Source organism: Neltuma alba, unplaced genomic scaffold, assembly GCF_004799145.2.
Source record: "Neltuma alba isolate B1F8T4 unplaced genomic scaffold, ASM479914v2 tig00010915_pilon, whole genome shotgun sequence".
NCBI lineage: Eukaryota > Viridiplantae > Streptophyta > Magnoliopsida > Fabales > Fabaceae > Neltuma > Neltuma alba.
The window spans coordinates 24123-52093 of record NW_021635692.1 but is presented as its reverse complement, the minus strand read 5'-3'; the positions used below and the strand labels follow the sequence as shown (position 1 = coordinate 52093).

Below are 27971 nucleotides of genomic sequence, written 5' to 3'. Positions count from 1 at the left end.
CTAGTTTCAACTGCTACCTCCTATACTTAATATAAAACCTTATTTGACTTTTATTTTGATTCTAAATATAAGATCTCAATCTATTTTGTCTCTTATATTTATGTATTTTTTTCCAAGGTAGTCCTTCTAATGATAATAGTTTTAGACAATACATTTGATTAGTAAGGATATTTTAAGAAAGACAACACCTATTTATTATAAATAACGAACTTAATTTATTTTCTTAATATCCTTAAATTAGTTAATTAGCTCTTATAATTAAAACCAGAAGTAGTATTTCACAGTACCACTTTTGGTAGCTGCGACGAAGAGCTTCAGACCTCCCTTAAAAGATCAAACCAGAATAGAGATTGGACTTGGGCCCAACTCTTCATATTTAAGCCTAGGCCCAAAACATGAAAATGAATAAGTCCAATTGAAAAACCCTTTCTTCAGTTACGTGTTGAGTGTTTTTTTTTTGACCAGGACGTGTTGAGTTGGGATCAACAAGAAAAAAAAAACAATGCTTCATCCACTCTCGTCATGGGCCCAAATGCAATGTCACATTGATAATGAGATTAACGGGAAAGGCAATTTCTTTTGGGACTTTGAGTCTTTGACTTTACCCAGTTTTTGGCTGGGGAAAAAAATGGAGGTGAGAGAAAAGTTCGAGAAACATATCAAGAAAAAAAATAATTTTCTCCTGCTTTGATGTGGAGAGAAAAATTCAAAAAAATCGGAGAATAAAACATGTGGGACCTACGTACTTTTTCTCTTCAAAAATTACAAGGTTTGGGGTGAGAAAACTGATTCTAAATTTATCCATTTAGTAATTATAAATTGGGTAAACAAATAATATTAAAAACAAAAAATAAAATTAGCTAAAACTATCACACTTTTAATATATGTAACTACTATAGAGACTATTTTTTAAAAAATAGATAAATATAAGATAAAAAATAAATTAGAATCTAATATTTATTAATTAAATTGAATATTAAAATGGTTTTTGTATTAAGAACAAAAGTAGTAAATTGTAAAAAATAAACCCTTTCCTGTCAGCGAAAATAAACATAAATTTTGGTTAAAAAAAAATCTCTTTTTAACCAGTGAAGACAGGTAAAGGTCAAGATAGCGATATAAGCAAAAGACACGTGCCCATCATTTATCAACCAGAAAGGAAAGGGCCCAACGAAGCTAGGAGGATTCTGACCATGGATACGTCGACAAGAAAACAGCCTTTAATAGCCAAAACAACCCAACTGTTTGGCATTTACAATTAAATTAAAATTTAAAGTATTAAAAATAAAAATCAGAAACGAGGAGCACGAAGCGAAGCATTGATATTGCGGGCCACAACAGGAGGAAACGCAGAGGCAGAGCAGAACGTTTTTGCAATTCCCTCTCAGATCGCAAAATCACAGTGCAATTCCAAATCATGAACCCCAAAGTTGCCCTTCTCTCCTTCTTCCTTCTGCTTCTCATATCTTCTTCGTTGCAAAATCCTAACCCTGAAACCTCGATTTCCTCCCTGTCGCCGTCTCCGGCTCACACCGAGCTTGCAAGCTATGGCTTCCCTGTTGGCCTTTTACCCGCCACCACAGTTTTACGTTACTCCGTCGACCAGACCTCCGGCGAATTTTCTGTTGAACTCGGTGATATGTGCAAGATCACGCTCCCTCCCGATAACTACGTCGCCACCTACTCCAAGATGATCACTGGCAAAATTGTCAAGGGCAAAATAGCGCAGCTGGATGGTATAAGAGTCCGGGCTCTCTTTAAGTGGTGGTCTATCACAGGGATTCGCTCTACTGGCGACGACATAGTGTTTGAAGTTGGGATGGTCACTGCGAAGTATCCTACGAAGAATTTCGATGAGAGCCCTGCCTGTGAGGGCCAGCGCTCTTCCTCCTGAAAGGTTGCATCTTTTACCTTTTCATGCTCTGTGTTGCACTTCTGCTTCTTGTTATTTAACTGTTTAGATGCTTCTTGTTATTTAACTTTTTAGATGCTTTGAACCTTATTTGAATCCTATTAGTTGAAGCATCGTGCTTCTTATTATTTGGCAGGGATTGAATAAATTATTACTTTCTCTCCACTAGTAAGTTGATAGCTGAATATTCTGCATGCTTGGATATATCGGCGACTTCTTTCGGAATCAATAATCAGGCTCTTTGTTGACTATTCCATCTGATTTCTACCTTATCTTCTTTTTTTATTATTATGCCGCGGCTATTTTCTTTCAATCGTGGCTTTCACTTTTCAGTTCCTATTGGGGACCTTATTTTAAAACCTTGCTTGCAATTAAAGCATTCAACTTGTTACGTTTTAATAGATCGATCAACGATCTGTTAAGAACCCGGATGAGAATATCTTAAGCATGAATAAAGAACGAAAGAGTGGTTTACAATAGGTTAGCTTTCATTTTCGTTTTTTAAGTATTCCTCTTTGTCTGAATCAATAAAACTTTCCACGTGGCTGGTCAGTAGCGACATGTACCTTGAGCACCATTACTTGGTAGGTGGGAATGAATTGGGAACACTAATAGCTTCGAACTAGAAGTAGACGTTGTGGATTAGCTGGAATTACATGGGTTTTGACTTTGAGTATATTTAGGTCACCATTAGGCTTTAATAACAGTGGTAACATGATTATACATGATTGGGGCTAAAAAAATTATTAGGCTAATAATCCATGAGTTTAGTTATCATATGAGGTTTGAGTTTGACCAGTTTTGATGAATTTTGCAATGCCACGAAACCTTTCTTTGTTGGCATGAAAATGGGGTGATCCAATACAGTCATTTCTTAATAATTCCACCTCGTTTCCATTAGCTAATCCTATAGTATTTCCATTCATCCCGTAGATTCTGGCATAGGTTTGAATTATGAGAATGTGGAACTTAGTTGTTGTTAACTGCTTCTGTTATGCAGTTGTCAATTAACCTTGTCTTCAGCTTATTTCTTCCTTTTTTTTCTTTTCCTGAATTTCATTGATTATATTAAGTTGGCTTTTTACGATTGATTGCAGTATGTTGATTTTCAAGAAACAAGTGAGTTATTCGTTTAACCTAGGAACATCCAATCTTGTTTTTGAGTCGATGCTATATGTGAAAATAGCATCTACTAGACAGTGTTGCTGTTGTTAACCTGAAAGATTGTTTTGATAGAAGTTCTGGTAAATTGTTTTGTATAATAGTTCTAATTAATCTTATTTCTTCATGGCTTGCGTATACTGTCATTGAATGAAAACTGAATCATGTCCATACCCTGTTTGTGGGCAAAGATTCATGGAATTCATTTTGCTCTAACTAGTACTTAGCTTTTGATCGGGGTGTGGGTGGACACCAAATCTTGCAAGTTGCAACAATACTCTTTTTATTTGCCCGTTTTGTTGCTTGCAGTTTATTGTTTTAGCTTGGACTAATACACCGTGGGTTACTGTTTCTAGAATGAGAAGAGATGTGAGGGCTGGAACTTTCCAGCCACTGGATCATGTTTGAGATTTCTACGTAGTACTAAATATTATGTGTCATGAATCTTCCAGCTCTCCATTCTCAAGCCCATCCATGTTGACAGTGTTTGATACCGCCATGCCCTGTCACGGAGTTAGATCTGAAAATTAATTGGTATTACGAAGTTGTATTTAGTCCGCAGTTGTCATGGAGAGGTGGAAGTGGAGATATCGTATCTTATTAGTATTTGTTATATTCTTCATTACTTAGCAATATTTGTACATTTTACTCTTCCTTTTTTTCCTTTTCTTTTTAGCAGGGGAATGTTTTTATTGGTCAATTGAATTATTTTTTGTATTCACTTTTTCCATACATTCCTTTTCATTCTGTGTATTGTTTGCATCTAAATGGATTGTTAGCTGGGCAGTAGAGGGGGCTATGTGAAAACAGCAAGTCATATGTTTGATGCAATGGTTGGTTGATTTAGCATTATTCTTTGTTTACCTAGCCCCTCAATGGCCATATGTAACTTGATATTTGGCCATCATTAGCGTAAAAGCTAAAAAGAAAAGGCATATTCGTAATTTTCAAATTGAAAGAGTCGTTGAATGCCCACCAATTTTGTGTTCTAATAAAAATGGGAAAAAAAAAGATTTTTATTGTCAGGAAAAAAAATCATGTTTCTTATGCATCACATGAACTGGAGAGTTGCCTTTTCTTCATTTTTAACATCGTTTGAATAATCTTTCTTTCTTTGGGGTTGTAAAATGCAAAGTTTTTAGTCAATGCAGTATGCATACATCTTTTGGATAAGTTTGGGATTTTTCAGTGAACCCGAAGATGTATTGAGTATGTTTTATAGCAGTGCTTCATGGATCCAGTATAACTTCGTGGGCAATGAATCTGTAAGTTTTGTGCGACCCATTTCTCATGCTATGAGGTCTAGATTTTGAGCCTTCAGACGAACAGAGGAAAATCAACTAGGAATACAGCATAGTTTCTAGGCTTCCTTTTTGACAACAGCTGCTCACTTTAAACGCCAAATAACATAAGCCCCCATGTCTATTCTCAGTCCTTTCCTTTTGGTCGTTGTTGGTTTCTTTCCCGTTGCTCCAAAGCCTCAATTTGGTTCATTAGACAAAGGGAAAAATCAGCGAACTTAATAGTACTAGCTTTGCTGTGACGCTAAGCAGATGCCCTTTTGGTTGGATGTTTATTCCTCTCTTATTGGAGAGAAAAAGTTGGTTGATGATTGATGTGAAATATTATTACATTAGTTACTACTTACTAGGGGCATCTCTCTCTCCCTCCCCCCTTTCCAGATTCATGCATAAAACAAGATGTTGACTTGTTTTTATGTCTTGGTATTATGGTATTCCCTTGTTTGTTTTTGGGATTCTCGTTGTGGTATAACGTGGATCGCATTCTACGAAATCTCCATCTCTGACATTTGCAACCCTCTGTGCAGGGTACATTTTCGCTTTCTCCATGGTCTAAGCAAGGTGACTGTGTCCAGGACCCACCATTTAAGTGCAAATCAACCCGAAGCCCTGTCTGTGGCCGATAAAAATAAATGTTACGAGGTTTAGTGCATCATGTACCCATATATTTATATATATGACGTCCGGAATCCACTCTGTTGTCACTTTCATGGATAATTGTCATATCTTTGCTGGGCTGTACTTTGAATATTGTATATTTGATGCTCTTCTTACTTCTGCTATGTAGTATGTACGCTGCCTATATCTGTATCGAATGATGTACCTATTTGTAGAACTGTATTATAATTGAAGTATTTGAATACCATGGATTACTTACGAAAAATTCCAAAATGAATAGCCACAACCCTGGGAGCCTTTCCTCTCACGGCCCAAAAAAAAGGGTTTTACTCGTTTGCAGAATTGTAACTCGTTGTCCATTGCTCTACCTAGTGTACCTACCAAATAATGGTTCTCAATGCATGTGTCGATTGTTTGCTCGGCTTAAAGATCTGACGCTGTTTTGAATTGGGTCTATGCAGGATACACGGTTGGGCGAGGCTTTTATTTTGTTAATAAATAAAAGAGCACCATGTAAAAGAGGTCAGCATGTCCCTTACATCCTGAGAAAGATAGCTAATATTCCAATAGTCATCTTCGGATAAAAATTTAAAAAAGGATTTATTAAAAAAATTTATAAACCTATGTAAAATTTACTTTATTTCTATATAAATACTCCCTCCAGTTCCTTAGGAGGAAGTTGGGGGGGGTCAAGTGTGATGGTAAATATAATATTTTAAGATAGTGTTATTAATTTTCATAATTTATAAATTGACATGTGACTTAATATTATATAGGGATACTTGAGGGAGATTGTGTCACAAATATTATAATTAACTAATTTGTTTTATTTTTTTAATTTATAGATTATATTTAATTTTTTTGAATATCAATATCAGTTATTATTTATTAGCCTCACAAATTAATATCAATAATTATTATCACTATTTATATATAAATATAATATATAGTAACTCAACAAAAATGTTGGCGAAAAACAGAAAAAAAAATGGCCAAAATTTTAGGCTTCGAATCAAGCCCTATTTTTTGAAAGTTATTTTTAACGATTCATTCTAATTTAGGCTGTGTTTGGGTGATATCCCAAACCATGGTTTGGGGAATAAATCATACAAACACCCACCCAAAAACCAAAACCATGGTTTTGGAAAAAGCAAAAAATTTTTGCTTTTGGAGAAAAAAGGGAGAGTGTGAGAGTCTATAGGATATGTATCTTGTTATTTTTTTTATAAACATATTTAATCTTATATTTTATAAATATATATACATATTAATTATTTATTAATTATATTATCTTATGTATTATTAATTATGTTAATAAAAAATATATTATTAACAATTTTATTCCTTCAAATTAAAATATATCATAAAATCTATTTTTCTGTAATTATCATATTAACTTATGTCTTTTTTTAGTAATTTTTATATATAAAAAGTGCTTCTGATAACAACTATCCAAACACTTTCACTTCTCAAAATTACTTTTTCATAAAATCTATTCTTTCCAGAATCTATTCTCCAGAATCACTTTTTCAAACCACGGTTTGGTTTCATCCAAACACACCCTTAATATGATTACATGACATGGGTTGGACTCAGATGGCCAAGCCACCTAGATTTCAGTGCAAGCTTGCTCACAAATCACAATAGTCCCCCTTTTTCATCTTTTGCTTTTTTGGCCACCCCACTTTTTCTCGTACTCAACCTTGTTAAGTCGCCTAATAATTTAGAATTTTTTTTAAAAAAATAATTTATAAATAGTTTTTTAATCGTGATTTATAAAATTTGATATAGATACATAAGAGAAATTTCATCTTAATTTATACAAAAAGTGCTTATAAATATTTTTAGTCACTATCCCAAAGAGACCCTTACTATTTGAGTAAATTACTTGGTTTCCTTTTTTTTTTTTGGTAAATTATCTGGTTCCTTTCAGGTTCCGCTAAAATTTCATGAATTTTTCTTTACTTTTAGAATTCATGTACCTCCTCAAAGATAAAGTAAAATACACAAGTTTTTCTTGAAGATTGTTAAATTATATAAGTATCTTTCTTTATTAAAATGTACACAAAACTCTCTTACTTTTACATGGACCAGTATTAATATTTAAAAAAAATTATGCACGTATCTTTTATATTTTTAGGGAAAAACATTGTATATATTTTGAAAACAGAGGTAGGCCGCGTGATTTTATCAAAATTACAAGATGGTTTTTACAATTTGATCTTTATTCTGATGCTGGTTCGTGCAAGTTTTCAAACAATTCAAGATATAGCTACTTGGTCCGGTTGGTCGGTCTGTATATAGGTCAAGGATTCAAAATTCAAACCATTCTAATGTATAAAAGAAAAAATTGCAAGATATGTTTTTGTAATTTTAACAAAACCTGAAGATGATTTGTATTAATTTTACATGATTTAAGAAATTTATAGACTAGCTATAATTCACAGCGACTCCAAAATTATCATCCAAGGAGAAGATTCAATCTTGAAGTGCAATTAATTATTGGAGCATCCCCTGTTTCCTTACAGACGTCCTTTATTATCTGCCTCTGTTTTTGTCTCTGTACAGAGCATCCTTCCCTTCCCTTTTGCTGCAGCATCTTTAATTTCAGTCCACTACAGTAATTTTCTTCTCTTCACGTACGTAAGATTAAGAACCCCAGATTCTGTTTGATATTTGTAGCAATGCTCAGTGGATCTACCAACAACCAACAAACAGAGCCAATCAACCTCCATCAAAAAGCTTCATTTTTTTCTCAAATTGAACATTTTGAGAGGTGGTTTGTCAATTCACGCGTCTCCATTATTTATTCTTTCTCCTGTTTTCGTGGCTGTTTGTTGTTGAATGCGATCTTGGACAATATGGAAGAGAATATACGTTGCTTTGCTTTGGCCCCTTTTATGGTTTTAAAGAAAAGTGAATCTTATTCTGATTTGTTGTACGTTGGATGGCTCTCAGTGCCTCATTGTCTGGTTCTTCTCTTGCATGTGTCTGAAAAACCAAAAAGAAAGAAAGAAAGAAAGATGATTCCTCCCTCTGGCCAACTCCCTCCAACCAATTATGCAAATCTGTGCCCATTACGCGCGTTGCGCTGCTTCCCCCGAAATCTGTTTCTTTTTCTCCTGACCATTTCAACTTTGAAGGACAAATCGCTCAGTACCTTGCTTGTGTAATGGTAATAATGTCTGATTCACTGCCACTGAAACAAAATCGCTGTCAAATATTCAATCTTCATTTGGTAAGAGAAAAGACTTCAAAACTTTAAAAGGAATTTGTCTTTTTATAATAAAAAAAAAAGTTCTTTTCAGTTGGAAATTTATAAAAGCTTGCGAAAATAATCAAATTTTTAAAAAATTAGGATGAATTCATGTGTCTTGTACATTATTTAAAATAAACTATAAGTGTATTTAACACTCTAATCTTATTTTCTAGTTGCATCTAATATTCTGATCTTTTTTATGATATACTCAGTGTCCTGATACTACTTCTGGTTCTAATTATAACAGCCAGTTGACTAATTTGAGGAGATTAAGGAAGTAAATTGAGTTAGTTATTTGTCCTAAATAGGTGTTGTTTTTCCTAAAATATCCTTACTAATCAAGTGTATTGACTAGAACTAACATTATTAGGAGGGCTACTTTGAAAAAAACATATAAATATAAAAGACAAAGTGGATTAGGGTCTTATATTTATGACCAAAATAAAAATCAAACATGGTCTTATATTAAAGATCGGAGGTAGTATTATTTTTTTGTCCATCCAGTACTTTGTTAGATTCAACTAAAAAATAATATCCGCATGCTGAGTACACTAAAGGAATCAATATTAACGTATTAAATGCATCATAAAAAAATTACTTAAGGAAAAAACTTCACTTTGAAATAAACGGCTGTGTTCATTGCTAAAGTTATGAATGCTTGCTGACTTCTGCTTTTTATTTTTGTCCGTCAATTTTACTTTTCATATTCATCCAAGTTAAAGCCAGTCCAATAACTGGCCGAAAAGAATTTTTCTTTTCAGTAAAAAAGGTCTGATCGCGTAGAAGGAAGAAACAAGATGAATTATTGCGCCAATAAATGGGAAAGTAATAAATATCTTCTTTTTTTTGTTGCCAGGATTAAATTTCTGTATTAATAATTACCATTTCGAACATTTCATGAGGGAATAATGTCCGTGGACGTTTATATCTATCAGTGTAAGCCACGCCACAACTACAAGCCTTTTCATTACTGTCAAAAATATTAACAAGTTTACGATACATATCTGTTCTGTTGCAGTAAATTAATGATGAGTTCCTGACACAACTCACAAATTTTTTTACTACTAATCTCAACGGTTTGAGGTAGTTAACAATTTTAAAAATCATACTCTTCTTCTAAATATACCGTCACTCAACTTTTATTGAAAATTGAGTTATATGCGGGGGTCTCAGGGAATGAGTAAACCTTAATTCATCACTCACATTTCTGCGTGAATGGAGTGTATATAGATTTGATCATAGTCTCCTGGTGCTATTTATAATGTAGAGGAAAAAAAAATTTTATTTGATATTTTTTTAGCACTAAATTTTTAACGTGAATATATTATTTAATCTTTAAATTTTTTAAATATATATATTAATCTGAGATGGTAAAAAAAGAAGTTGTTAAATTTTAAAATAATAGAGTTAATAAGCTCTGAAGTTTTTCTTTGTTTATATAAAATATGTTGAAAGTGACTTAGAAATAAAATTAAAAAAATACTTCTTCGATTCTAAATATAAGATTACACTACAAAATGGGTCTTATATTTAGAATCGGAGAAGCAATATAAGAGACCGCCGAGGGAATATGTAGTACATTATTTAGGATCCCAGAGAGTACTAACTTATATTACCTCTAATTCTAATTATAAGACCTCGTTTATAGATCATAAACAGGGTTTTATAATTAAACCGGGAGGTAGTACTAGAAAGAAACCAAACAGAAATTAACAGAATAATTAAATTAAACCTTTAATTAAGATTATCCGGTAGGGGGTGAGTGTTAATTAGATGAGATTATTACAAGAGATGGGACGGGGACCCTTATTATCGCTTTCGGCGAGTAAATATGAACACAAATACAAACAGGCGTTGGATGTGCCATAACCAATGAAAATGAGCTACACAAACACTGCACTTTTTTGTGATAACGAAGACCTTATCCTCAAATACAATCTGGAGGCGTGGCAGTGTGTTGCGTCCGCGGTGGTCCTTCCGTCAGTTCCGTTCATATTTTCGCATGAAACTAGTTAGCCGACGACCTGCCGTTTCACTGTGCCTTTTTTATTACGAGGTTGACACATCATCACAACCCTATCCCACTAACCTAACCTGCTCTCCAACCAAAGCAACCGCCCCACACGTTTCCAATATTATTATTATTATTATTATTATTTAGTTTGGATGCATTATTGTAAATTTTAATTTCTTATTCAAGCATCAATGATTTAAATATAGGTTGCATTCACCATGATAAAGCCTATAGAATTCTCATCTGAAATGATTTCACTGAAAAAGAAACAAGCATGCACATCTCCAATAATAGCTCTTAGGAAGTTTTATATACTCGTATAGTCCTATTTATAAGTTACTCTCATATGTTTTACACATATTAAGAAAAATCTTAAATTTTATTAACTCTCATTTAAAATTTAACAACTTTTCAACTTTATCCCCATTAATATACATTATATTTCATGTAAACAATGTCAGCATAAAAATAAATAAAAGGTAAAATTGTACATCTATACAAAAAATTTCTCTCAGTGCCCTATAAATAGGACAAAAATATTGTCTCTCTCTGCCCTATAAATATGACTAAAAGAGTATATGATTAGCCTGTATGTACAAGTCTCAAATATTCGCAATTAATTTGCCGATGAGGTTTCTGGTTTCTGGTTTTTTGTTTTTTTTTTTTTCCAGTCGGTTTTGACAGCATAAAGTTGCTTATCCAAAAAAAAAAAAAAACAGCTTACAAACGAGATAACTAACCTATAAAGTCTTAGGCAAGGATTTTAGTTTCCGTGCCCTCGCCTAATAAACATTCTACTTATAGAAAAGTATTCATGCCGCCAAACTATTCTTTTGATTCTTAATATAATATTTAATTATTGAATTGATTTTGATTTTAAATATAAGACCTATTTTTCATATTTATTAATTTTTTCTAAATTATCACTATGGATACTCTCTCAATCATAATCAAGTAGATGAGAGAGGAGGATATTAAGAAAAATGATTATAGTGTTTTAAAAAAAAACATGTCATATTTTTTATAATAAACCAACTTACCTGACTTTTTTAATTTAATCAAATTAATTAAATAGATCTTATATTAAAAATCAGGAGACTATACGGTCTTAGGTGAGGCTTTTAGTTTTCGTGCCCTCGCCTAATAAACACGCGAGACACACACATGAGATGGTTGGGAGTTATTATACGTAAATTTCGACATCGCTTTTAAATTAACCATTATTAGATAAACGTTTGATTTTGGAGGATCTATCACGTACTTACGTCTAGCTATAAAGAGAAATAGATATGAGATTGAGAGGAGAGCTTTCTTGTGTGGGTCCTTTCGTCATATCTCTTTATATCCTCTCCATATGCGAAGCATCATTGAATCATTGAATACGGGGAAAAAAATCCGACCGCATGTTTAGAAGGGAATTTCACTGACTAGCTCAATTTATATTTCACTACCTCCTATCTTAATTATAAAATTTTATTTTTAAACTATAAACGATGTCTTATAATTAAGATCGGAGACAGTATTAATTATCCTGATCATATTTTTTGTAATATGTTAATTATTATTGATGATTATAGACGGTAGGGGTGTGTGAAGCCCAAATGCCCACAGAGCCCGCCCGAGCCCGAAGAAAAATTACCCAGCCCAGCCCGAAAAAGAATGGACATTTTTGGGCTGGGCATTTCATGGGTAGGACTGGACATCGGGCAGGACATGCTGCCCTGCCCATTTGGCCCTGCCCAGATTATATATATTATAATTTATAAAATAATATTAATATATTACATTTCTTTACCTAAAAAAAAAGTTATCTCCCTCCTCTTTGCAATTTAACTTATTATTATTACATGTCTATTAGTTTTCTATTTTAGGGGATCTAATTCTTCTAAAGAAGTAGTAGTATCTTGCTTTTAACTTGTTCTTTGTGAGCTTTATTGTGTATATCCTATTGTTTGTTGCTGTTGTAGTATTGGCTATTTATAAGTCAATCTTCCCCTCTATGTCATTAACAACTTTCTTTGTTAGATAATGGAGTTCATACATTACATATTTGTATAAATAAACAATTTTGAATATTTATGCAAGATAGAAAACAAGATTGGGGTAGGAGCATGGAAAGAAAATTGAGGTTTAATTATCTGAATTACATGTTTTCTATTTAATTTATATTTAGTTATTTTGTATTAATTTTTTATGAACAAATCATATGATAGAAAGAAGTCTTTTAGTTGTATGGACTGCTAACTGCATTGTATCGCATAATAAGTATTTACATATTAAAAGTCGTTATATTAAATTATTATGAGATTATAAGATTTTTTATTTTTCTTTTTACAATTATTTTCACCCCATTTTTATATGGTCTATGTTATTCCTGTTAGCCCATTGCTTCAGTTTTAATATCTTTTTGCAATCCTTTAGGTAACATTTAATTTTTGCCACTTAAATGGATAATCAAGTTTCTATTACATCGCCATGCCTGGCTCCCAATGGAATATCTCAATGTGCTTCAACCCCTCTTCAAACTTTTCAGATGTTTTATTCTTTTCTCAACTTTTTGGAGATTAATGCAAACCATTTGAATTTTAAGACTTTAATTACAATTTTGAGAGTTGTTTTGTTCTAAATAGATTATGAATATTATTTATTTGGATATTTGCTAAGACTTGTTTTGAATTATTTTTGGATAATTTTAATGTGTGAAAATATAAAATTATGAAATGTAATTTTCAAGTATGGATGAAAGTTTTTTTACATGTGATATCGGTAGGTCATCACCATTTGGGCAGCAAAGCCCACCCTGCCCAACCCGTCCATGCCCAGCCCAAAATGGTTAGGGCTTCTATGGACAGGGCCGGGCAGCGGGCTGCAAAATACAGCCCGTTCGTGTTTCGGACTGGGCATCGGGCAGGGGTTCTGCCCTGTCCAGCCCTGCTCATGTGCACCCCTAATAGACGGATTTCACATTATCCACTCGCCTAGGTACTCATATAACTTTCTTTGCCTTCACAAATGTTACCAAGACGTTTTAAGTTATTTAAATACTTATCAACATATATACATTTCAATGTAAATTTAAAAACAAGTGGCAAAAATTATTTTCCTTACATGCTTTAATTTATTGATGTTCTTGAGATTTTGGTATATACGTAAAATGGTAAGATACAGACTCTGATATTAAATTCTTATGCCAGTGAGCCAGTCTGTGCATAGGACTGATGAAAACAGAACAGATATCTCCTCTCTCGAGCCATGCATTTAAAAAAGCATTATCTTTTTATTTTTTTTAATTTAACATTTTCTAACAGCCTGAAACGAAAGTTAAGTTTAAAAAAGAAAAAACCGAGTGCATTAAACAGAAATTAAAAATACAAAAAATAAAATCCCAAGCCCTAATCCGGGATGGTCGTTGTGTCGCTTCAAATGGTTACTAACTATAACAGAGCTGTCTCTTTCCGGTCTTTGACAAGGCACTAGCCAGCCAGTCACGAGTTGGATTCGAAAATCTGGATAGCACTATATGTTATTAATAATATTTTTTCTCTTAAAATAATTAACATGACACACCTAAATTTTTTTGAAAAAAGAAGGTAACAACTGGAGTAAATTTTAAAGGATGTTTAACTAGAATATTTTCTATTAAAAAAATAAAAATATATAACACTTGGGCTCCTTAAAAAATTAGCTGAGGCTGATTTTAGTCACATAATATTATTAATCAGGTTCAATATGATTTCTTCGAATATTTTTGGCACCTAATTATTTCAGAAGTTTAATTTTAAAATATACAATTTTATACAACTATATGCTAGTAGCATTCAATACACTTAAACCGTAATTTGAGTATTGTTCAATATAAATCCAGAAATAAATTTTTTAACATGATTTTTTTCATCACCGAATTTTAATCAGCTTTTTAATAACATTCGGAGGGTTTGCATTAAAGAGGAATGAAATCATTTTCCATAAGCCCACTCATTTATCTGGGAAAAAAAAAATTGCAAGCACTTTTTATCACATTACGTCCCAACGCGCCTCGCCAAACATTGCATGACGCGGATAAAATATTACTATTTTTCACCAAAAGTTGCACGCAATTTAAGGCTAGTGGGCCACGCAATAGATCGTGGACCGCCAGTGTCACTGTGATTCTAGGTCAAGCTTATAATTTACAAATCTTACTTCTAATTTAAAAAATTAGATCTGATCTCAAATATAACAACTTAATTAATTTTATTTTTTAAATTTACAATTTATTTCTTAAAACATCCCTATTAACCATACATGTCAAAATTTTTTACTTAAAGATTGTCAAAATTGAGTAAGTTGGAAAAATCAATAATTAATTTTTTTAATCTACTCAAATTAATTAAGTAGTTTTTATATTAAATCCACGAGATATATATTGAGAGTTTTGTTAGCAAAAAAAATATTCAGAGTTACATTTAACAAAAATATAATTTATAATTTTAAACGACGACAACTTTTGAAAAAGGACCACCTAGTCCTAATCAGTTCGACCGAGTTTGGAAATAAACAGAATCACGCTGTGTTTGCGGTTGGCCGCGACAAAAGTAATTTAGGCCAATTCATCTTTTTAACTCAATCCGACATATTGGTAGACTAAAGACCAGAGAGCAAAGATTTAATAATGAGCGAAGGTTCCAGTTAAACATGTTAATAAGATGCTTTGTACCGCGTTAAAAATTTAACCACACCTCATCCTACTCGTCATTATAAATGCTGGACATTGAACTTTTAACATGTAAGTTTATATATGATATTTTGCTAAAAAAAGGTTTATATAATATATAGATCTTGTGCGGCGAACAATTGAGAAATTCCATCCTAACATGTTATGTTAATAACGTTTGCATGATAATCTTGTACAACATAAATCCTTGTCATTATAAGTTTAAAACCATAATATTCTGATTCCAATCCAATTATCCAGCATTCAATTTATGAAATTCTTTTTTTAAACGTCCAGATTGTGAGCTTATGTTTTACATAAAGTCATAAACTGTAAATATTCCTCCGGTTCTTAATATAGGGCCTAATTCTTGAGTTAGTTTTGATCTTAAATATAAGACTCATTTATCGTATTTATCAGTTTTTTCTAAATTACCCTTGTAGATACTCTCTCAACTATAATGAAGTAGAAGAGGGAAAAGGGTATTAAGAAATATGATTATGATGTTTTAGGAAAAATATGTCACTTTCCTTATAATTAACTAACTTACTTAACTTCCTTAATCTAATCAAATTAGTTAAATATGTCTTATTTTAAAGACTGAGTAAGTCGTATTGTTAGTGACCCACACAATAATCAATGTGAGCTTGATTTAATTTAAAAAAAAGGTATAATTCAAAAACTCTTGAAAATTGGGAATCATGGCATTGATTGATTGGATAATTTTAAAAAGAAAAAAAGAAGGAATAAAAAGTGCGGCAACAAAAATCGTGATATATAATGGGAAGGGCCGAAAGGGGGCAACTGGTGGGACGAAGGCATGAAAGTCGTCAAAATCACACACACCTACCAATAACGCTGCTGAGACGGCCCCCTTTGTTTGTGTGCTCTGCTTCAATTAAGCCACGCTCCATCCATCCCAATGCTTCCCTCCTCAGTCTCATAAATAAATAAATAAAAATACAACACATTACAATTAAGGCAGGCCACCGCGCCTGCAAAGGTCGGATCCGACTAGTCGCAAACGGGAACGTAAGGCGCCTTCCCTACCATGTCATGGGCTCGATACCTGCGCGAGGCACCCTGAGATTAGTCTGGCCGATAAGCTGGGATACCCTGAGTTAGCGATACCATCCTACTCAAAAAAAAAAAAAGGCAGGCCACCGCCATCTCCAACCTTATGCCTGGTGTGTCTTTCTAGTGGTTGTTTAGTATTACTTTTATAAATATTTATAGATACCCAGGTCAAAAAAATAAATAGATATTTATAAGTATGTTCTATGTAAATTTAGATTAAACTCGTCTCACATAATTATTTTTTATTATGTAAATTATGATTAAAAAGTTGTTTATAAGTTATTCTAAATATTTTTTTTTTAATATTCTCCTTATCATGTTCATAAAATAGGGAGAAGGTATTTTATAACCCTTGATATTATAAATCATCTTATTATATTTTTACTTCTAACTTGTTATTTTGTAAATTGTTATCACTCTTTTACTCCTATTTATGAGGTAAAAAAGAAAATTTTTTTTTTGGATTATAGTTAGGAGCGATTCCATTAAAATTTTAAAAATGAGTATACTATTCATTTCTTTAATATTGGCAAAAATGAAAGACTTCATTTATTTAATGTTTTCTTAAATATGTGAAAAACTCCGATAAGTAACAAATAATAAGAATTAAAGTGGTAGTACCTTACTTTTCATTTATTATTATGCATGCTGTCATTTTTTTTAAATGTGTAGTATTTACTTAAATAAAAAGTTAACAAGTTGTTAGATTTTAATGTAGAGTTAATAAGATTAAAGTTTTTATTGGTTTAAAAGTGACTCATAAATATAACTAGTTATTGAATTCTAATAGATAAAGTTCATTGGACTTAAGAGTGTATTTTTTTCCCAAACTTAGAAACATTATTGTGGTAGACACGTGTCACTCTTCCTCCATTTTCCCAAAACCTCTCTCTCCATTAAAGGTGGGGGTTTGAATCTTTGGGAACGTAACAGTGCTGGTAGTATGATCGCGGTCCATATGAGCCCTACAATAACTCACTTCGGATTATGTTAGTTTGTAATTTTCTGAGACGTTGGTTAGCATATCAAATACTACTTTATTTGATTTTTATTTTGATCTTAAATATAAGATCTCAATTTATTTTGTCTCTTATATTTATATATATTTTTTTAAAATAGTTCTTCTAATAATTATAGTTCTAGCCAAAATAGTTGATTAGCAATGATATTTTAAAAAAGACAACACATATTTATTACAAATAACTAACTTAACTTATTTTTTTAATCTCTTCAAATTAGTCAACTAAATCTTATAATTAGGACTAGAGGTCGCATATACGTAAAAAAGAGGGGGACCCCTCTCTTTGGTGCTAGCTTATTTCTTAATCCTCGTCTTCTATTGTCATAGTTATATATTCTTCAACTCAACTCGTCGTCCCCTCCTTATCAAAATAAACCCACCAGATTCCTACCTACACGCATCTTCTTTTTCTCCTTTCGTGTTATATTATAGCATACAGCAGCATCATTCTTCGTTTAATCTGCGTCTTTCCTTGGATTATTATTCTGGTGTGGCCTCCTAATTTGAATATATTATATAATGTCAACGTTGTGGTTGCGTTCTTACATCTTCTTCACACTTTGCCAATAGTTGAACCCGCGTGACGACCTTTTCCTCTGTCGTCCACGCGCAACAGCCTGGATTACGATAACGTCGATTTGACCATGCCTCCCACGTATCTCATTACCGGTGTCTGTGCCTGCTCGCTTTTCTTAGACATCTTGCATTATATTCGATCGCCTTTGCCCTCATTAATTAATTAAAAAAAAAACATATATTACTTCCCAAACAATTTGCATGTTTGATTCTGTTCTGCAATCTGCCAAAATCATGGTCCTTAAATCCCAATTGTAAAAGTTAGTAAAAGATTAGTTAATTTAGTTTATAAAAATACATATTGATTTTTTTTTTGAAAATATCTCCTTTAATTATTTACATTGAAAAGTATATAACTGGGACGGGATATTATATTGAGATTTATCAACAAACAGTTAGTTGAGGTGGTAAGTGACTTTATTCTCTAAGAAGAAAAACACAAGTTTGAATCTATGGAAAATACACTTGCTGAAAGAGCAAAAAATTATTTGCACTCTCAGTGGAAAGAAAAAACTTTTGACCAAATAAAAAAAATAAATTAAGATTTTATATTTAGTATTAAAATGAATACTTCGTTAACTTTTATATTTAAGAATTCTATATTTGAATAAATTAATTATTTAAGTATTAATAATTAACAATTATTGTTATATATTGTGCCTGATCTGGATTGAAAATGGAAGAATCCACCTACGTGTAATTACCTAATTTAGGCTAAAGGGCCTGTGGAACCAAAATGGAAAAGAGTCTCATATTTTCGGATTAAATAAAATATTCAATAATTCTTAAGCAAACGTTCCCGAGGTTCATTTTTTTTTTAAAATCATGAACAAATAAATAGTACGACGGAAAGAGGCGCACAAATAAAAACAAAAATAAATAAGCAATTTTTTATGGATAATGGTAAGTTCACGCGCAGTAAATAGGGTGGAGCGCATACGGACCAATGACATGAGGAATCGCCACTTTATGTACTTTTTCAGCCGGAGCAGACCTAGCTAAAGTCACGGTTATTTTTTTTAAATTCTTCTTATTCCTTTTCCACTTCATTCATACACACGCAATTTCTCCTGGACGTTATTGCCCTTGGTAAATAATAGTGAACCCCTTCCAGCTGCTGTTGACACGTGTATAAGCTATAAAGATTTATTGAGGAAGGGACATTAAATCACTTATATTTATTTTATTCATTATTGTGTGTCTTGCTTTTAAAATCAGGAGGTGTGAATATGTATAACTGGAAACTTTTTGTTGGCAAAAAAAAAGGAAACTCTTCATAATAAATAAAAAATTGACTAAAATTTAGGTTAAATTTTTTATAGTCATTTTTATGCGAATTTATAATTAAATGCTATTAAATATTAATATTTCAAAACTAAAATGTATGGAGAACTTGATATCATAAATATAAGAAAATTAATATAAATATTATCTTTATTAAGACTATACACTTTTATAAATTATATAAATTTCAGCACGCTACGCTTGATCTTAGCAAAAGTGGAGAAAGATAAGTATATACTCCTCCGGTCCTTATTATAAGACCCAATTTGACTTTTTATTTGGTCCTAATTATAAGACCCAATCCATTTTGTCTCTTATATTTATGCATTTTTTTCCAAGATAATCCTTCTAATAATGATAGTTTTAGCCAATATACTTAATTAGCAAGGATATTTTAGGAATGACAACACTTATTTATTATAAATAACCAACTTAACTTACTTCCTTAATCTCCTCAAATAAGTCAATTGGGTCTTATAATTAGGACCGGAGGAGTATAAATTTTGCCACATAGTATATTTGATTAGATTCTCTAAGTTTTTTAACCTATTTTAGAATTTCATTAAAATGTTTTATTAGTAAAGTATGTGCAAAATTTTAAGATAGTTATTTATGGATGATATTGTGAAAATTTTTTTTCACAATTCTCTGTTCTTCACATTTCTATTTTTTCCCACGTTGACTATCCTATGCTTTTTTGTTAAATTTTATTGTGATCACTTTTGACTCCAGCGGGGTAATTATGTCCATTCAAGATATTTAAAATTGAGTACGGTGGGTAGATAGGGGGGAGGAGGGTGCCCGAAACCGTGCAGGTGCAGCAGAACTAAACCCTGGCTTTCAAACTAACACATGTTCTCACACGCTGTCCCTCCGCGCGTGAGTTCCCTTCTGCTCCCTCACCTCTCTAAAACGTGAACGACTCGTACAAGTTCCTCTCTCTCCCCCTCTTTGAACCAACTAACAAGGAAGAATTTCCTGTTTGGATTCATGCTCTTTCGGAGCTAATTTCTTAGCTTTGCTCCGCAAAAACCCTTGATTCGTCATCATTCGCTTCAGGTGCTCCCTGCAGATCCTTTTCTCAGCTTCTTCTTTTCTTTTCTGAAAAATACTTATTCTTTTTGTGTATTTTCGACTCTTTTTCTCCGCAGATTCGTCCTTGTTTTTCTTAGCTTTCTTTATATTCCTGGTTTGTTTTCTGTTATCAAATTATGCTTCTTTTCCATTGATAATTTTGTAAAAATCTGAGCTTTTCTTCTCTTTTATCTTCTGTATCGAAATGGTTTATATATGCTTTCTGAAAGCTTCCTCAAATTCCCTTCTTGTTAATGTGCACAATGCATATGGGAAAAACCACACATCAGGATATTTGCGATTTTATTCTGGTTCTAGTCGTCTCTCTATGTTATGTTCGTTGAATGTTTCTGCATATTACATTATTTTCCATTTTAGAATTTTCATTTATATGAAAAGGCAGGATTTTCTTCTTCAATTTTCCCCCTTTAAGTGCGGAGAATTCTGTGCTCTTTTTTCAACGTTTTCCTTAATATTTTAAATATTTTGGATGAGGCATTGTAGGCTGCAAATAGGGAAGAAATGATTTTTTTTTTTTGGAGGGGGGTATGATTTGTTTGAAATTTTGATGAGTCTATGGTTGTAATTTAGTTAGAATAAATTTTTATTAATTTTTCAATCCCCACATTGTACTATCATATGTACTCTCTCTGGCCTATTGTGTTCAGTTCGTCAACCACATTCTGGTATTAGAGTATTTGGATTGCCATGGCACCCGTGAAAAATCGTTACTTTTTCTTTGATATGGGAAAAATGTAGAGACAATCCTAAACAGAAGTTCAGCTTTAACAGTGGTGATAGTTATTGTTTGATTTTAGGAGTCCTAATTTCTAACTCAAGCTAATAGCTCTTAAAATTGGTTAAATAATTTCCTTTTCTTTGCTGCATAACCATTAGACTCTACTAACTAGCTTACTTATTCTATTCCTTGGAAATCAAGCAAGGTTATAACTCATGCAAGACTCCACGTTGATCTTCTTGCTCATCAGCTTATGACACACCTCTGACATGATTTCTCTTCTTTTGTCAGAAAAGGGCCATTCATCTTAGTGTTGAGCTTTTGTGAATGGATTTAGAAGAAAAGTTCCTTGCTAAAGGTATGTTTGAGCTCACTTTCAAGTCTGCACTCTTAATAGTTAGAACAATGTTCTGCTAAAGCATTTTCATGGTTAAAATACCTAATATGCTGTCTCGATATTTCCTCAGAGTAAAAAACCAATGTGATATTAGTTAAAATTTCCTGTATGGTATAAGATACTGTTAATTACTGAAAACATGATTGTTAGTCTCTGCTCTCTTATTCTTTCACTGTTGTGAGGTTTTTCAGTTTAGTAGAGCTTTAGAAGGCAACTGTGTCTGTGGCTCTGGGAAATATTGGACTGCGTTCTCCGTTATTCTTGTTTCTATTTGGAATTATGTCATATTAAATTAAAAACAGACCTATGTGGTGTTCTTCAGTCAAGTAGTATGAATAGCATGAATTATGCTGTGTAAGGGACTTATTAATTATAACGTGTTTTAACAACAACTCAAGCAGTGGCTGCACAGTCTGTTCACAAACCCTATCTGAGCTTTCTATCAATAAAATATGTTTTCAGTTGTATTAAATTATATTTTACCTTAAAATAATCTCTGTTTTGTACGATGCCATGGGCCATCCATCCCTTTTTAGCTTGAAATATTCTTTAATGATATCCCTTTTTTATTGCTTTGTTCTCTTAATATTCAGCATATTTTGTTGTGGATTTGATCACTTAATAATATTCCCTTTTTTATTAGCACTAATTTATGCTTTTGTTGTTGATTTAGCATAAATATAAAGCATAAGGGACATGTATTCTTCCCCGTTTAAATATAAGTAGTAGATTGTGACTGGTTTCATCAATTTACATTGGTTGCTGCTGAATATTGGCGGTTTCAGATCAACAAATTATAGCTAGCTGAACTGCCAACATGATAAATTCTGCACATTTTGATAAACTTTATGCATATGGCTTGCCACTCTGGATTATCGAAGTATCTACTCTTTTATGAGTTATTGATTTCTTGGTTTCAATTTCCCTAGTACTCTTCCTCTATTTATTTTTTGGTTGTTTGGATTATTGTGAAACTGCCTTTTTGCATGCATGTTTATTTTGTTGCCTCGTTTATTCCCTCTTCCTGAGGTGTAAATGCTGTCTTTTGGTGAGAAAATTTGACCTTGGCCATGTTTTCTGGAGATAATTTTCTGTACAATTTTAACCTGTCAGAGATGGTTGATGACTTGTAAACTCCCTTTACGATAACATAAAATCTATCTGTTTCTTGTTGAGATTTGTTACTGTAGCCTCTTTTGCTCTGCAGTGGCTCAAACACGTGTGCATATACTCTACTTATTTACATGATGTCCTTTGCTAAATATGTTTTATATTATTAAGCTATTTTAATTTGTATAGTAAATTTACGTGGATTGCTGCCTTTTGGAGGAATTGAGCAAGAGTTCTTGATGCATGAATGATGCCAAAGTGGACAAATGACCCTGCTTAGTTAGCTCTTTGGATTTGCAGCTTTCCTGGCTCCTGGGTCTATGTAATTGAGGCTAACAAAGTCCAAATGATTTTTTTTCAATCAAGCATATAATATAGGTGTTAGAGATAGAGTTTGCCCGGAATTGCAACATAACTTCAGATTTAATGTCAACTACTAATAAATTGGACTGCTAGTGCTTCTGTATTGGAAAACTAACTTGGCACGGTTGTTCCTTTTTAAATTACCTTGGTCTGCTTGCATGATGAGTCAATTATAGAAAGAATGTTATTAAATGAGTTTTGCTTATACTACTCTTACATGCGATTTTGTTTGGTGATCTGAATTCAAAAAATTTATTTACCATGCATTGTTGATGTTCGGGGATAATTTTCTACCTTTGCTTCTTCTCTTTAATCAATCATGTTCGTCTGTGAATCTGGGTTTTGTTATTCCTAAAGTGCAGCTTGTCTATTGTTGTTGCTGAGACTTATTTTACGTTTGGTTATTACTGTACAGTTTCTGGTCTTCAAAGCCTTTCTTCCAGCGTGCAAAGCACTCCAGAGAAAAATGGCCATTCAGATGATGCTTCAAGAAGTCCAGAACTCCTGCAGGAGTTCCTTAAATCTGGTCCAAAAAAGGAACTTCTGCGGACATGCTTTGATAAAGACAAAAAGAACATTTCAGCAAAAGGCAGGGTGATTGAAAATAAGTCAAGTAAGGCAACCAAGAAACAGGACTCAAAAAAGGTTTCTAGCAGTAACCAGTCCTCTAAAAAGCAACATAGAAAGGGAGAAAATCCCACAAGACTCCTGCCAACGCCTGACCAGTCTTCGGATTTTGGGCATACAAACTCCTGGATCTGTAAAAATTCTGCCTGTAGAGCTGTTCTGTCTATAGACGACACATTTTGTAGAAGGTGCTCTTGTTGTATCTGTCACCTTTTTGATGATAACAAGGATCCTAGTCTTTGGTTGGTCTGCACATCTGAATCTGCTCAGGGTGATTCCTGTGGGTTATCTTGCCATATCGAGTGTGCCATCCAACATGAAAAAGTGGGAGTTGTTGATCATGGGCAATTGATGCAACTAGATGGTGGCTATTGTTGTGCAACTTGTGGTAAAGTTACGGGGATACTTGGGTAATATTCTTTACCTTCTGAGTTGTGCATGCATGCCCCCATCTGGTGATTTTAAAAAAGGAAAAGAAAAGAAAGGAGAGACTCAATGAGGCCTTTATTAAACTGATTTAATTTGCAGGAACAGATCACTCCTTGATAAGCTTTCTGAATTTACTATGAATTTTTGAAATAATTTACTTGTACTATACACTTCTCTCTCCATCATATGCATGCTTGGAGCTGTAAAGCAGGCATGCAACAATTGCAGTTTTTGCCATCTCTAATGTCCCCTGTTCTGGGAAATGAATTTCACTATGGCCTTGCTGTGTTTTTGTTTGATCATAAAATATGAAATTGGGATAAATAAAAATCATGCATTTTTCCATTTGTAACTTGCATCATGGTAACATAAGTTTAAGACCTGCGTTGATTAATTTTGTGGCTACTGTTCCTAATGACAGATGTTGGAGAAAGCAGCTAAGTATAGCAAAGGATGCTCGACGTGTTGATGTACTCTGTTATAGAATATATTTGAGCTACAGGCTTCTAAATGGGACTTCAAGGTTTAAAGAACTCCATGAGATTGTGCAAGAGGCGAAGGCTAAACTGGAAACAGAAGTTGGTCCAGTTAATGGTGTTTCTGCCAAGATGGCAAGGGGCATTGTCAGCAGACTCTCTATTGCGAGTGATGTGCAGAAATTGTGCTCCCTTGCTGTTGAGAAAGCTGACGAGTGGTTGGCCTCTGTTTCCAGCGAAAATCCAGATTCCAGAGGTTGAAACTAATACTTTTTGTTTTCTTTAGTTCATCTTGCTTTTCAATCAAGTTTCACTATCTTGATGTATGATGGCTTTGTTTAATTACAGAAGGTTCGCTCCCTGCTGCCTGCAAGTTTGTTTTTGAAGAGGTGATGGCTTCCTCAGTCAAAATCATTTTGATTGAAATGTCTAATTCATCTTCTGAGGACATCAAGGGTTTCAAGCTCTGGTATTACAAAAGTGGGGAGGAACTGCACACTAAAGATCCTGTTTGTGTTTTCCCGAAATCTCAGAGGAGGATTCTGATATCAAACCTCCAACCTTGCACAGAATATACATTTCGGATTGTATCTTACACAGATACATGTGATCGGGGTCATTCTGAGGCCAAGTGTTTCACTAAGAGCATTGAAATAATTAGAAAAAATCCTTCTTCATTGGCTGCTCCGAATCATAATAAAGAGAACCATAAAACTGGAGGCACTTCTTCTGACCCCAAAACGGAGCCCAATCCCACAATGGCGGACTGTGGATTTAAGGTTCGAGATCTTGGAAAAGTTCTGCGCCTTGCTTGGGCTCAAGAACAAGGTTGCTTTGAGGGTTTTTGCTGTGCTGATGTGAAAAATTGCTGTGGAGGAAGTGAAATGGTCGGACCTAAATATTCAGAAGAGACATTGCCTAAAGTTTCGAGAGGCCTTGATTTAAATGTTGTTTCAGTTCCTGATTTAAATGAAGAATTAACACCACCTTTTGAGTCTTCTAGGGATGAAGATAACGGTTGCACCTTGCAGCAGGCTACTGGGGCTGATGATGATGCTGCTTCTCATGATATTGAGAAGGTTGGTTTAGCAAGATCCCATGGCAGTGGTGATTCGCAAACCTGGACCCACAGGCCAACTGGAGAAGTGCCAGCTGTTGATTCACGTGTAGATGCTGCATGCAGGAAAAGAGTGGCAAGCACAAATGAAGAGACTCATGATTGTGACAGCACTTTGATAAATGGATCTCCTTTACGCATTTCTGATGGATCTTGTTCCCTGGATGAGAACTTTGAGTATTGTGTTAAAGTAATTCGTTGGCTAGAATGTGAGGGCCACATTAAGCAGGGATTTCGGTTGAAATTGCTAACGTGGTTTAGTTTGAGGTCAACAGAGCAAGAACGTAGGGTGGTCAATACCTATATTCAAACTCTGATTGATGACCCTAGTAGTTTGGCTGGACAACTGGTTGACTCTTTTTCTGATATTATATCTAACAAGAGGCCAAGAAATGGATTCTGTGGTAAGCTTTGGCATTAAATTACAAGCGTTGAATCTTGTTCTTTATACAAGATTGGTATTTACATCAAGCCCTGCCATTTTACAGCCGGAAGTCTCCCTCTGATTGTTTCTGCCTACCATGTACAGGCATTTTTTCTATTAATCACCAGCAAAGTGATTCATTTTAATTGCAGACAATTTGTCTGGCTAAGTGGATATGCATTGATGATTACAGAGACAGTAACTCATTTTTAGTGGGAGGGAGGGCCTTTGGATGTGAAATTTCAGAAGATATTTCACTTTTTCCAAGTTACTGCAATTATTCAGTTATGAATTTAATCATTGAAGATGTTAGAATTTATTTTACTTTCATTTGAATTCAGATGAAATTATCTCTGATTTTATCATTCCCTGCCATTCTTCTATACAACACGCCCCCCAAGGAAAAAAAAGAAAGAAAGAAGAGATTCCTGTTCAAACGAAATGATCTGCCTCATCTATGCTAAACAATGTTGCTTTTTCCAAGTTTTTCAATCTGATGGTCTGGATTCGAGATGCAACCTCCATTGACCCTGCTCTGCCAAGCGGAGGGAACTAAAAACTTCTCTTTATCCAACTACACAAGCTTCTTACTTGCATGTTTAGTTTTATGTTGAAAACTGATAGTTTTAGTACAAGCAAATAATGCTCTGGTGGTTTCCAAAACCATACACGAGTTGCTGCTTATATGTTATTGATGAATAAATATGTGCAAGAATCCTCCAGAATTTTTGGTTGAAGTTCGTGTGAGTTTGGAGGGTGACAAATAAAGTGGACGTGTGTGGGAGTTGAGACCTTTCTTTTCTTTTGTTTCCTTTTGTCGTTTCTTTCACGGATGTTCTCCAACGTGGGAGAGAATTCAAGCTGTAGTCATGGATACTCGTCTAGAGCTGGTAGGACTTGGGAGTTGGGAGGCAAAAATAACATCTTGGCATGAAGTTCAAAGCCTTGGTTGTTATAAAGTAGCAAAATCATAATAAGGTCTTCTAGAATTTGTTCTCATTTTTGTGCTCGCCTTCACTAATTTTTGAACCAGTGAAATGTATGGAAGTATCAAACAATATCAATAAAAAAATCAGTAGGTTATTATTTTCGTTTAATATGTCAAAGTGGCTGCTAGTTGCGCGTGTAGGAGAATGAGAGCTTAATTTAATGTAGTGAGTGCGGTATGATGTGATGAGTTAGTCTATATTAATGCATTGTGGAATCGGAATCTTCACTTGCAAAAATGAGTTATTTGCCAAAAAAAATCACATTGTTTATTACAACTTTTTTTTTTTTTGCAATAATTTAACTGTGATTAATCTTTAAATAATATTGTCATGGATTCAATTTTTCCCCTGAAATTTTTCTGCTTACCTTTTAAACATGAAAGATCTGAACTCAACTTGGTCTGAGATGCATATTTTCTTTCCTTTTTTTTTTTATACAAAATTTAAATTACATCAATTAAACAAAACTTCACAATCCTTCTTATAAGGACTCTGGCTTATTTTATAATATAATAAATTTTATTAAGCATAATTTTAATATTTTACAAAAAATAACTAATTTTAGCCAACTTTATTAATTTACGTAAAGTTGTTACTGAGTGTTTATTTGAGTTGAGCTCCTTCAGTCTCGTAGTGACGCAGTCAATCATAACCAAGGTAGGCTTAAAGTTGATCAAGCTAACTATAACAAGGGAATGAGATGCTGCGAAGGCTACTCATAGTCTTTCCAGTAAATAAGCAAAAATGATTTCAGGCGAAAGATTAAAAAAATCAGTTAATTGATTAATTGACTAATTACATAGTCTTAGTCTTTTACTACTTCCAGTTTTTAATATAAGAGTTTGTTTGACTTTTAATTTAGTCCTCAATATAAGATCCCAATTTATTTTGTCTTTCATATTTATCTATTTTTTTTAAAGATAGGCTTTGTAGTAGTTATAAATGTTAAATGTTTCATTAAATGACACTTGATTAGTAAGAATATTTTAAAAAATAATAATACTTATTTATTACAAACAACTAACTTTTTCAATTTATTTAAATTAATCAACTAATTTTTATACTTTTTACTGTCATATTTATAAGACTTCTATTTATATAAACAGGACGAAGGTAGTATTAAGCACTGAGCTAGCATTTTATAAGCTCCATGGGGACCTCTTATCCGATACATTTATTATTATTTTTGTTTAATTGGGGCATACATGCGGTGTCGTTCATGGACAAAAATTAATTCAATTAATTAATTAATTATTCTGGCCCTGCAAACGGATTAAATTAAATTTTTAAATAATAACACCAACTGAAAG

General features: G+C 33.2%; 2 protein-coding genes across 2 annotated transcripts; both read left to right on the top strand.

Moving 5' to 3' along the window:
- Positions 1 to 1327: 1327 nt before the first annotated feature.
- LOC114759901 (uncharacterized) lies at positions 1328 to 5257 on the top strand. Its single transcript, XM_028949133.1, has 2 exons — positions 1328 to 1897; positions 4902 to 5257. Exon 1 carries the CDS (start codon positions 1418 to 1420, stop codon positions 1892 to 1894), a length of 477 nt encoding a protein of 158 aa, XP_028804966.1. The 5' UTR covers positions 1328 to 1417; the 3' UTR covers positions 1895 to 1897; positions 4902 to 5257.
- Positions 5258 to 19832: 14575 nt separating this feature from the next.
- On the top strand, positions 19833 to 26164 carry LOC114759891 (VIN3-like protein 1). The gene is made up of 5 exons (XM_028949120.1): positions 19833 to 19975; positions 21021 to 21087; positions 23015 to 23636; positions 24077 to 24387; positions 24480 to 26164. Exons 2-5 carry the CDS (start codon positions 21057 to 21059, stop codon positions 25667 to 25669), a joined length of 2154 nt encoding a protein of 717 aa, XP_028804953.1. The 5' UTR covers positions 19833 to 19975; positions 21021 to 21056; the 3' UTR covers positions 25670 to 26164.
- Positions 26165 to 27971: the final 1807 nt, after the last annotated feature.

Excerpts from the sequence above, each read along its gene's own strand:
- LOC114759891 (XM_028949120.1), top strand. The coding sequence starts at position 21,057 with ATGGATTTAGAAGAAAAGTTCCTTGCTAAAG. Across the intron at positions 21,088-23,014 it reads AGAAAAGTTCCTTGCTAAAG|TTTCTGGTCTTCAAAGCCTT; the intron begins GTATGTTTGAGC and ends ATTACTGTACAG. Across the intron at positions 23,637-24,076 it reads AAAGTTACGGGGATACTTGG|ATGTTGGAGAAAGCAGCTAA; the intron begins GTAATATTCTTT and ends TCCTAATGACAG.
- LOC114759901 (XM_028949133.1), top strand. The coding sequence starts at position 1,418 with ATGAACCCCAAAGTTGCCCTTCTCTCCTTCTTCCTTCTGCTTCTCATA.